Here is a 12624-nt window from a genome sequence, read left to right as displayed (position 1 = left end):
CAGCCCAGAACACAAGGCTGAGTTTATTTTCTGCTTGCAAACTTAGACTCAACTCAGTTGTAGGATGGAGATGGGGCTGCCACTGCGAACACAACAAATATTTATGCATAATGCTTTTAACGTAATAAAACATCCCAAGGCATTTTATAGGAGCATGTAGGGCGGCACAGTGGCGCAGTGGTTAGCACCGCAGCCTCACAGCTCCAACGACCTGGGTTCGATTCTGGGTACTGCCTGTGTGGAGTTTGCAAGTTCTCCGTGTCTGTGTGGGTTTTCGCCAGGTGAATTGGCCATTATAAATTGCCCCTAGTATAGGTAGGTGGTAGGGGAATAGGGGGATCTGGTGGGATTAGTGTAGGATTAGTATAAATGGGTGGTTGATGGTCGGCACAGACTCGGTGGGCCGAAGGGCCTGCTTCAGGGCTGTATCTCCAAATAAAAAAAATTTTTTTTTAAATAAAAAAAAAACAAAGTACAACAGAGTTACAAAGGGAGATACTAGGTCAGATGAACAAAACCTTGGTCAAAGAGGTAGGTTTTAAGAATGGCCTTAAAAAAGAAAGCAAGGTAGAGAGGCACAGAAGCACAGGGAGGATCTTCCAGAGCCTGGGGCCGAGGCAACAGAAGGCACGGCCACCAATGTTGAAGTGATTAAAATCAGGGATGCACAAGAGGCCAGAATTAAAAGGAGTGCAGATATCTTGAAGGGTTGTAGGACGAGAGGAAATTACAGGACAGGGAGGGGCAAAGCCACAGAGATTTGAAAATAAGGATGAAAATTTTAAAATCAAGGCACTGCTTGACTGGGAAACCAATGTAGTTCAGCGAGCATAGGACTTGGTACAAATTAAGACTCAAAAGGGCAATTGGATAGCACATGCAGTGGAGCTGCAGTTCAGGGGGTTAGAGTTGAAGTGTATTGCTGGGATATTACATCTGGGTGTGCCATATTTAACAATAATGGCAGTGTCTAAGGCAAATGAGAAGGGAAAGCAAAAGAAAGTCCATGATAATACGAATATGTTCAATATGAACAGCCAAATTAGATATTACACAAGGTTAGAGAGATAGTAAATAATGACCCAAACTTTTATTTGCCAACAGCACAGTTCAGGGACCTGTCCTACTTTAGGAATGTTGATATCAGAAGCAGATTCCAATACAAATACCCAACAGATAGGTTGCAGCATTCCTCTGGTCTCTCACAATTTGTTACAATTCAGGACTTTGATCTTCAGACACTAGATGGCACTGCTGAGCAAGTGTCAAAACATGCACAAAACTGAGGAAGATGCAAGGCGGTGCGTAGAACATCAGCGTGAAACATGCAGATCTTATATTCAAAGTAATCACTGGTACCATCCAATGTGGGGAATGGTAGTATAGTGGCTGTTACTGGACTAGAGACCTGGAGATAAGTTCAAATCCCACTACGGCAGCTGGGGAATTTAAACTCAGTTAATTAAATAAACTTGTTTTAAAGCTACAATCAGTAGCAGTAACCATGAAACTACTGTATCTGGCCAAAACCCTCTTCCTACCCTCATCTTAAATCAGTGAGGTATACAAGCAGCAATATACATCACATCAGCCAAGGCCATAACAGTCAACAGGTTATTATGTTCAGAAGTGGGGTTGGGGTGGTGGGCAAGATCCACATTTCAGCAAACTTCACTGGATTGTGGCCACTAGTGCAAAATCTTGGCTGATTTTCCTCTCTCAAATGGTCCAGAACTGCTAAGGATAGTTGTCACAGACTTATTGCCAACCCAATTCTGGGCCCTGCACTTTAGAAAGGATGTGAAGGCATCAGAAAGAGATGGTGTAGAAAATGATTTATAAGTACAGTACCAGGGATGTGTGACTTCAGTTACGTGGATCAATTGAGAACAGACCCAGCTTCTCTAAAAAGAGAAGGTTGAGGGGAAATTTGATATCGGCGTTCAAAACCATGAGGGGTCTGGACACAGTAGATAGGAACAAACTTCCCATTGGCAGAGGATCGAGAACCAGAGTACACAGATTTAAAAAGGTGAATGGGAAAAGCAAAAGTGACATTAGAAAAAAATCTTTTAAAAAAATGTGATTAGGATCTGCAATATACTACCCAAGTGTGTGGAGCCAGAGTCAATCGTGGCTTTCAAATGGTGTCATGGAAGTGTTTTTTCTCTTTAAAAACTTGAGGGGGGGGGGGGGGCTCCTTTCATACTAATAAAAGTTTTAATATTCTCTGGGAACAGTGTGTGCGAGCTACAAGCCTGTTACTAAGCAACAGCGAGATGCAGTCACATGCTATATTGTATCGGTTTGATCTGGCAGACCAGCAAAGCATGCTCTCCCTGAAGGAAGGATTTGTCTCCCTCTCAATAGAAAATCTACATTGGCCTACAGACTGTGTTGCGCATAAAGAGGAAGTGATCCCTGGAAAGGAATATCTGCATTAGCAGAGGTAGCAAATTCCTTTTTACTCCTGTCCAAGTCTCTGCCTCAGGACTGACTTTGTTGTCCTTAGTGTTTCTGGGAGTTCTGGAAACTCAGTAAAGTTTGATAGATTTTGAATTAGCAGTCTAAACAGACCTGTTGTTATACTCCTTGTTGAAAGAACTGTGTGATGCCTACTGCAGCCAAAGTGCTTTGAACACCTATCCATTACTTACCTGGAGACTTGATTTAGTTTATTAATAGTTAATTTGTTGTTTAAACATACCTGGTTTGATGCATTTTATTCTGGGGTTTAATAAAAATGATATATTTGGCTAATTTCTGGTATGCTGTGACCTGTGGAGTAATGGGACTTAATTGACAGTGCATTACTCCCGTCTCAGTCAGAACAATGGGAATTGGATAATTACCTTAAGGAAACAAATTGCAGTCCTACAGGGAAAGGCAGGGGAGTGGACTAGCCAAGTTGCTCTTAAGAGCCAAATGGCCTGCTTCTGTATTGTAACCATTCTATGATTCAAGACTTTTTTTGGACTCAAATTCTACTTCCCCACTTTTGGAGGGAGCAGTTAGGGAAAAGAACTGCAGGATTTTAAAGAGACAGGAATGAAATGAAGCCATCCATAGGTACAGTTAAGGGCGAGGAATGGTTATTCAGCCTAGAATCATAACACTTGTCTATACAAATGCATTCTGAGTTCTGTAAAATAGGCAAGGTAATGCATTACTCAAGGAGGATGCCAAATGTTCGTACTTCCATCTTGATTAGATGTTAAACTAGAACATTGTTTCAAAGCCAAACAATTCAATATTCTTCCATAGGGTTCTGCATTAAATTTATTTATATATCATTCGATTTGCACTTCGGGGTCTGTCGTGTAGCTCTTCACTGCACCCTTTCCTAAAATGGTCTGCAAACACACTGTAAAGTCTCACCTCCCCAATTTAAAGGGGGGGGGGGGTGGATGGGGGAAGCATAGAGACCAAGCATGCGAGCGAGACAATGGAGAGAAAAAGCCACACCAAGTTTACACCACATTCAATTAACAACATTTCATGCAACCTATAAACTTACTTTCCCCTCCTACCCGCAAAGATAAATTTGTTGCTTAAAAAGTTTTACACTGCAAAAATCTAGAGAAAATGTGTTTGAGGGGGCAGGGGAGAATTAAGATAAATTATTTCTCACTGAAAATGGTAGTCAAACGGTTTGCACCAAGTCCATCTAAAAGGACCATCCACAGCTCTCTAGAGTAGAGAATTCCAAAGATCCACAACCTTTTTAATGAAGAACTCTGAGCTAAAGCTGGCACCTTTAAATAGCTCTTCATTTGCTTTCTAACCCGTGCTATACCTGTTCCGTGTATCTATCTAAATCTTACTTGACCAGCAAGAAATAACCTACCCATTGGAGAAATGGGTTCAGGGCCACCTGGAGCAATGCTGGAAGTGTCCTAGCCTCCAACAGGTTTACCCCTCCAGGTTCCACTCATGAGCAAGCCACTCACGGTGTTGACCTACATGGGCTCCCAGTCTGGCAACATCTCAATTTGAAACTCCTCATCTTTGCTTTCAAATTCCCCCCTCCCTAGTTCTATAACGTCCACCAGCTCTACAGTCCGAGATTTCTGCACTCCTCAACTTCTGAGCTCTTGCTTTTTCCCCCGATTTTAATCGCTCCACCATTGGCAGCCTTGCCTTCAGCTTCTTGGGTCCTAAAGTCTGGAATTCCCTCCCTAATCCTCTCCTCCTCTCTACCTCTCTCTCTCCTCCTTTAATACCTCCTTAAAATCTACCTCTTTGACCAAGTCTTTGGTCACCTGTCCTATGTGGCTCTTTCTGTGGCTGTGTTGAAATTGAATGCAGAATGAAGAATACAGGCTTAAAGACAGGATTCTTGGTAGTGTGGAGGAACAGAGGGATCTTGGGGTCCATGTCCATAGATCGCTCAAAGTTGCCACCCAAGTTGATAGGGTTGTTAAGAAGGCGTATGGTGTGTTGGCTTTCATTAACAGGGGGATTGAGTTTAAGAGCCGCGAGGTTATGCTGCAGCTCTATAAGGCCCTGGTTCGACCACACTTGGAATATTGTGTTCAGTTCTGGTCGCCTCATTATAGGAAGGATGTGGAAGCTTTAGAGAGGGTGCAGAGGAGATTTACCAGGATGCTGCCTGGACTGGAGGGCATGTCTTACGAAGAAAGATTGAGGGAGCTAGGGCTTTTCTCATTGGAGCGAAGAAGGATGAGAGGTGACTTGATAGAGGGGTACAAGATGATGAGAGGCATAGATAGAGTGGATAGTCAGAGACTTTTTCCCAGGGTGGAAAGGGCTCTCACAAGGGCGCATAATTTTAAGGTGATTGGAGGAAGGTTTCGGGGAGATGTCAGAGGTAGGTTCTTTACACAGAGAGTGGTGGGTGCATGGAATGCACTGCCAGCGGTGGTAGTAGAAGCAGATACATTAGGGGCATTTAAGCGACTCTTGGATAGGTACATGGATGATAGTAGAATGAAGAGTAGGTAGTTAGTTTGATCTTAGAGTAGGTTAAAGGTTCGGCACAACATCGTGGGCCGAAGGGCCTGTACTGTGCTTTACTGTTCTATGTTCTATGACTTGAATGTCATCATTTTCTGGAATTACACCCAACTCTGATGTTCAGGATCCAAAAGCACTATTGGAACAAGTGCAAACTATAAAAGGTAGTTGGTGTCTTGCACATTTTACTTTAGTGCCAGGAAAATCATGTATTGTGGATGCAACCACAGCCTCACCATGTTGCTCAGCCTGAGCTGCCAACACTCCAGGAATTGAAGAACCATCGCCTGGACACTGCCGCAAGCAAAACCCAGGAGAAACAAATCTAAAGGGTCATTTTATTTTCTTGAAATATTTTTGTGCTAGTTCTAAAAACATTGGGAGATGGGGTTTTTTTTTTGGAGGTGGGGGGGGAAGAGAGGGGAGGAGAAAGAGACACTTTGACCCCAGTTGCAGGCAGGAGGTCTGGACCAGGAGTACGCCCAGAGCTGTCAACCTGAACTCAGCCTGAAGTTATATCAACATCTTTATAAACAATTTTTTTTTTTTTTTTAATTACTCACCTGCCCTCAGTAGGTCTATCTGCAGCAAGCTAAAGTACTGGAAACATATACTACATCTTCTAAATTACACAGCCAATTATTTACACTTACTTCAGCAGTGACACCTTCATTCTCTTCAAGCAGGTTGGGCTGGGCTGACCAGTCCACTGCAAAATTGCTCTCACTAAGACCATCCCCCATAGCCATACTTGGAGAGTGGTCCATAGACATGCTGTTAGATGCACTCTTTTCAGGCTGTACAATCCAGTGAGAAAAGATAAAAAAAAAAGAGAAGCATAGTAAAAAATAAAGACAGGCATGGAGCGAAGAGACCCACACAAATGAGAACGGAATGCAAGAACACCAAGTCGTATCTCTACAGCAGTAGTCAGTGATTTATAGCAGGTCAAAACATCACCAATAAATCTCAAATACCCAATTTTGCTTTTCCATGATGATTCATACTCTACCCGATACCTGGGCTTGGAGTTTTGCACAGACCACATTTGGCCCTAGCCTAATCCTTGTCCACAGTCAATATAAATCCTTCTACTTGAAAAAGGTCCCCATGGTGCAGGAAGCACTCTGCAAAATATATAGCTTCCCACTTCAGTAAAAAGAAACACAATAATTAACAGCCACAGATTCCTGTTGAGTGACTAGAACAGTGATGATCCTTACAGGTTTCTCAAAACTCTCCTGAAGCGCAGGAATGGATTAGGGATACCTTCAGCGAGACACAGATTTCTTCCCCCTGCCCTCGCCACCTCAAAAAAAAGTTTCTTTTGGCAACAAAAAGTCTCATTTTTCTACTGAGGTGTAACATTTTCTCAAGTCTCCCGCACCACCTAATTTGCTAATTGCTAAAGTATCTCACCCAACGTGACAGTATCAGACATTACTGGACTTTGTAATTTTCACACTCTTCACACTGCTGCAGCCACCATGTGATTTAGTGTTAAAGCGATAAAGTGGATTGAAATAAACCTACAAGCATGAAATCAACCCTGGTCCCACTCACCCCACACAACTTCATATGTTGTATGGTTGTAATTTCTCATGATAATTTCTTTGCACAGGTCTGCAGCCTGCTTCATTGGCACCCCGTATACCACCTCAAACATCCACTTCCTCTACCACATGCAGATGTTTACCATCTACACTGCAGCAACTCACCAAGCCTCCTTCGACAGCACCTTCCAAACCCACCACCTCTACCACTTAGAAGGACAAGGGCAGCAGATGCATGGGAACACCACTTGCAAGTTCCCCTCCAAGTCACACATCATCCTGTTTTGATCTGTATCACTGTTCCTTCACGGTCACTAGGTTAAAAACCTGAAACTTGCTTCTTAATAGCACCGTGGGTATACCTACGCCAGATGGACTGTAGTGGTCCAAGGCAGCGGCTCACCCCCATCTTCTCAAGGGCAATTAGGGACAGGCAACAAATGCTGGCCTGGTCAGCGAAGCTCACATCCCATGAATGTTTATTTTGAAAAAATTCTCTCTAGATACACAAGTACCATATCTGATTAGAGAATTGGCATCACAGCAAAGGATCAAAGTCTGCAACAATGGAGTCAGAAAAGGTATCATAAAATCACTAACAAAAAAAAAAATCTCAAGATCCAACTGCCTTGTATCTTGGGAAAGGTAGTGTAGTGGTTATGTTACTGGACTAATAATCCAGAGGCCTGGACTAATTATCCAGAGACTCACATTCATATCCCACCTTGGGAGATAGGAAATTTAAATTCAGTTAATTAAATGAATCTGGAACAGAGTTATCAGTAATGCTGAGCATGAATCTACCAGATTCTTGCAGAAACCGAAGGAAATCTGACGTTATTACACAGTCTGGCCTGCATATGATTCCAGTCCTGCAACAATCTGGTTGACTCTTAACTGCCCTCTGAAATGACCTTGCAAGCCACTCAAAGACAATTAGGGATGGGCAATAAATGCGGGCCTTCTAGTGCCACCCACATCCCAAGAATGAATTACAAACACATTCCAGAGTGAGCTTTCTTCATAACTATTTGGCGGTCTGGGTTTCCAGTGGGTGGAGGATCAAGGCAATTCAGCTTTAAAACCACACAATTAGAATGTTGCTAGGCAGTAGAGGCAAGGCTAGTTCAATATATGCTGAGAATTTCACCTCCTGAGGGTACTGAATCTTGATGGGAACAGTTAGTTCATCAAACAGCAGCCCTCCAATACTTCATCCAAGTGACCATTAGTCATGTGTAAGTCAGGATCCTATCTGATCATTGGGGGAGGGGAAAAACAAATTACCATCTTGTCTTCATCTCATGTCTGAATGAACAGGGGTCACTGTACAGCCATGAGTGGAAACTCGGGCTAAATTTCCTTCCCCATATTCTTTGTCCAGGGTAACTGACACTAGGATAATCATGTCGGCATTTAACTGATAAATCACACTGGGTGCCTGAACGATTTGGAGACACTAAATGACATGAAGGACCTCGGTTCCTCTTCTAGATTTGTGCATGCAAGGGTAATCAAAGTACTAAAACAGGTTTAACCAGATGAACTCAAACTTTCAAAAAGATCGGTTCATTTTTATATCTCATTTACTGATCAAAGCTGCTGACAAGTTCCCATCCACAAAGCCATTGGTGCTGGGCTTCATCTGGAGTCACCGGCAGGGGCTGTGGAACGCAGAGAAACCTTCAGAAATGGTCAACATAACTGGCTCAGTCACAATTCTTTACAGCCATGAGGGGAAATAAAATAAATCTCACTTTGTACAATAAAATCTTAGTGACTCCAATTTTACGATGTGCCAGACCATATGCATGTAAGAGGGTGAGGAAACTATTGTGTAGACAGATCCTATCTGGTTTCTAGTTGTAAGAAATTCTATTTTATAATTTTTTTTTTAAGTAAATAGACAACCATTAAACAAAGTAACAAATTTATGACAGGGCTTCCAATATCTGCACGCTTGCTTTCGATAGAAGGGAAGGGAGTTAAGAACGACAAACCCGGCTGAAATGTAAGCAACTGCATCAAAAAAATGCAACGCATCTGTTTAGACTGATTGCAAGCAGGTCCCAGCCCACGAAAGGAAATCCAGCCTGACTCGGCTGCAGCGGGGGTCTCATTACTTGGCTTATGCACAAAATGCAATATAACTTCAGTGTAGTGTGAAGCCACATTTTACAAGCACCCAGGTGGCCCTACAAACGAGTGTAGAGCAACCACAGCCTCAGAGCACAGACCAAACTCGGTACAGTCATAGTCCTCACCACCTTTCTGTATGGTGCCCAGTCACAGGTCCTATACCGCCATCATGTACACCTTCTACAGTGCTTCCATCAGCGCTGCCTCCACAGCATTCTCAAGATCCGCTGGCAGGACTGCATCATTAAAGTCCTGGAAACAGCCAACATCAGCAGCATCGAGACCATCCTCCTGTAAAGCCAACTGCGTTGGGCGGGTCGCGTTGCCTGAATGGACGGCAGTCACCTGCCCAACTTTTGTACGGAGAGCTGACCATGGGTAAAACAAACAGAGGGGCCCATGCAAACGTTTCAAGGACTCCCTTAAGAAGTCCCTCTGTGCCACGTCGACAATCGCCAGTGGGAAGCGCAGGCCATAGATCGTGATGCCTGGAGATGCTACATCAGGAGGGCTACAGACACCTTTGAGACTGAGCGAAGAACCAGCATGAAAGAGAAAAGGAGAAGGACAGATCCAATTGCCTCCAGCAGCAACTACACCTTCACTTGCATCCACTGTGGGAGAATCTGCCGGTCACAGATAGGTCTAACTAGCCACCAGCGAGGCCTGCAACTGATGAGTACAACCTTCCCAAAATCTTTGTCAACGAAGAAATGCCAAGAAGGCTGTCCACAATGACTCCAAGAAACCATTTTTTTTTTTAAAAATTATGTAAATGCTGTTACAATCCTTTACCCATGTATGTTATCAAAAAAAAAAAGCCCATGGAGGGCAGCACAGCTCCCAAGTGGCAAAGGAAAATAATTGAATGTATATTAACGGAATTGTCTCAAATTACAGAACCAGGATTCTTCAGTCAGCTGCTTAACAAAGAATTCACCTAATTTTAAAAAGTCCTTTCCTGATTTGACTGTATAAACACAAACACAATTATTTAAAAAAATAACTCTATACGAGAGCCATGCTGCAAATTGAGAAGTGAAGAAGCTTGATACACCAGATATAGACAAGATGGACACAGGCACACAGGGTAACGAGTAACACTTATTTATACACATGACAGACTGGACTTAAATGCAAATAACTGTGTGCAAGCTGCAGAGAGTCTGAGACTGGATACAATGGTGTGATTTTAGAAAGGAATAATGAGCAAGTGCATGCTGAGAGCGCATGAAAAAGCGTGTAACCGCTTATTAAAGCCCAGACTCTGCCGACAGCTGCTCAGAGCAATGCATGTATAAACTATGCACACGTAAAAAGGTGCAGACATCAACTGGATGGGTAATGATGCAGGCAAGACTTGTACATGCTGAAGGTTAGGTGAGTTTTGAAATAATGATCCATGTTGCTTACCTCCCATAAATCCCAAGGTAAAGACTAGCATGTTGAACAAAATACACAAAACATGTAAATTGAGCAGGCATTAGTTACACCTTACAGTATTAAATTAACATACCTCCAAATGGGAGAGGGATATTTCACATCAGTAAATACCCAAGTTAATGACAGTTAAATAAAATCCAGCTCTGTGGTGTTAGCTGAAACAATATATTGCCTGGTCTTGATCTAAAATATTTATTGGTGAAAAAGCAATCATAATTTTACAGCACAAAAGGAGGCATTCAGCCCATTGCACCATAGTTGACTCCAAGCCAACTTAGCTCCAATCCCTTTTAAATTTTTCCCGTTTCAATTAGTTGGGTAAATACCTGGAAGGGGAAAATTTGCAGGGATATGAAGAGCCAGGGAGTAGGACTAACTGGATTTCTTTTTGGCTCAATAGGCCAAATGGGCTCCTCCGGTGTTGTATCATTCTAGCTGGACAGCACCATAGCTAATTAGCATTAGCTTAAAAACGATAGCCGCCTCAAATAGTTGGTTACTGATTAGAGGAAAAACAATAACCTTCATATCGTACCACGGGCTTTTAATAAAAAAAAACTGTTCATTTTGTATTAAACAGCTGGTCAGAAAAAGCAATTAGGAGGACTCACTGCACAAGCAGAGATGCAGTGCAGTCGATTGACGGGAAGGGTGGATAAGAAAACAGACATTGGAGGAAGTACAGAGAGGGGGACCGTGCATCGAAACATCAGCGTTGCCTCCAAACCCCAATGTGGGTTGGTTGTGGAGGAGGTTAAAAAGGAAGACAAGGACCCATGGCTGTAACAATGCTGCCTCCACTCCAATTCTGATGGGCAACCAGGAGCATTCGCAACATACCACACACTTGCCTTCAGCCACAGGATGGGGACAACTTGAGGTGGTACATTTAAGAGCAGAGAACAGTGTGTGTGTACATGCATGAGAGAGACAGGAGGTAGGGAGAAAGAGGAAAAATCTTTCACCCCTTCTTTGGAGGCAAGGAGGGAACATCTTCTCAGCCTTGACTGGGTGCAGTGGAGTGTTGGTGGAACAGTTAACATTCAGACTACTCTAGTTATAATTTGAAAAATTCTCTAAACATTTAGAACTGTGAAGATTCATTAAAAATACATGCAGCAGTGAGGGTTAATTTATCATGTTGTCCTTTGGAGTAGTTTTTAAAAACTTCAGGCAATTAGAATTGACAAACTAATTAGTGAATGCTGTTCAACCAATGCTAGTTTGATGGGATCACAATTGCAATGGTTTTAATGGTAGCATAGCGATTATGTTACTAGACTAATGACCTGCAGTCATGAGTTCAAATCCCACCACTGCAGCTATTAAATAACCTTGAATAAAAAGCTAGCACCAATAATGATAACCATGAAACTACTGGATTGTCATGGAAACCAATATGGTTCACTAATGTTGTTTAAGGAAGGAAGTCTCCTGTCCGTATCCAGTCTGGCCAATACGCAACTCCAGACCCACAGGAATGTGTGGTTGACTCTTAACTGCCCTCCAAATGGACTAGCAAGCCATTCAGATGTATAGGGAGGGCAATAAAATGTTGGCCTTGCCACATCCCCATGAATTAAGACAATCCTGCAATTCCCTGCTCTACACCATCGTGGGGAGCACTGGCACCACATGGTCTGCAGTGGCTCAAGGGAAGAAACTTTACTCCTTCTTGGGGCCAATAGGGATGATCAATAAATAAAGCCTCGCCAGAGTCACCCACCTCCAGAGAGCAAAAAAAAACAAATTTAAGGTCTGTCCTTCTCCAAGAAACCAGCAGCTTGAGCAGGTAGTTATCTTCCTCCCCACAACCACTAATAGCCTCGATATGTTCTGCTGTAAAGTATCTGATGGCTTGGTTCAATAGCAATCAATTCTTTCTCTAGACTAATAGAATGTTCTACACCCTGAATGGTTGGGTCACTAACCAGAGAAAAGGCTGAGCTAAACAAACCTGAGACACTGGTGAAGCTGCTCTCACTACTGGACTGGACTCTGGCTTCAGAGGATCAAAGTCCAATAGGCTTCCTTCATCCTGCAGAGGCCCAGGAGCCTCAAACTAGGCAGGAGGGGAGGGAAAGGGGAAGAGAAACAAAGAGAAAGCAGTTTATTTATTTGCTACACCAGTCATGTCACAATGAAGTGTTGAGCAGCTGAAATTGAGGGGGAAAAACAATCACATGTAGACTTTAGAACAGCAAAGATGAGGTAGATAGGATTATACTGAAGGACAATAATGATCTCCAACAAGTGATTTTAAAGAAACTCTGTATGACACACTAAATCACTTATTTACAAATTGTAATTTTGCCTCTATCTCCATGCATAATCCTGAGGAAGCCAAAAACTCAAGTTATTTTTGTTGGACACCAAGGTGGATGCACATTACCTTCTTCAGCTGCAGTGAATTAAAATGAGAGAACATCCCATGTCGATTTTACTGTGTACCTTTATAAAGAAGCAGAGAGGAAAAAAAGTTCCTGCCAATTAGGCAGGGGAAAACAGGAGT

General features: G+C 42.8%; 1 protein-coding gene across 7 annotated transcripts in view; it reads right to left on the bottom strand.

Annotated features, from left to right (window-relative positions):
• LOC137371879 (myc box-dependent-interacting protein 1) overlaps positions 1 to 12624 on the bottom strand; it is a 164888-nt gene that overhangs the window by 20124 nt on the left and 132140 nt on the right. For 3 of the 7 annotated variants that reach the window (XM_068034853.1, XM_068034854.1, XM_068034857.1), the window contains 3 exons: positions 12070 to 12174; positions 10083 to 10106; positions 5631 to 5774 (listed from right to left, as the gene is read on the bottom strand). The exons of 2 other annotated variants lie outside the window; for them this stretch is intronic. In XM_068034853.1, coding sequence (XP_067890954.1) covers positions 5631 to 5774; positions 10083 to 10106; positions 12070 to 12174 — 273 coding nt within the window. The remainder of the gene's footprint in view (positions 1 to 5630; positions 5775 to 10082; positions 10107 to 12069; positions 12175 to 12624) is intronic. 2 more of the 7 variants (XM_068034856.1, XM_068034858.1) reach the window with 1 other exon arrangement.

This window comes from Heterodontus francisci, chromosome 7, assembly GCF_036365525.1.
Source record: "Heterodontus francisci isolate sHetFra1 chromosome 7, sHetFra1.hap1, whole genome shotgun sequence".
Classification (NCBI taxonomy): Eukaryota; Metazoa; Chordata; class Chondrichthyes; order Heterodontiformes; family Heterodontidae; genus Heterodontus; species Heterodontus francisci.
This window is presented reverse-complemented; position numbering and strand designations above follow the sequence as displayed.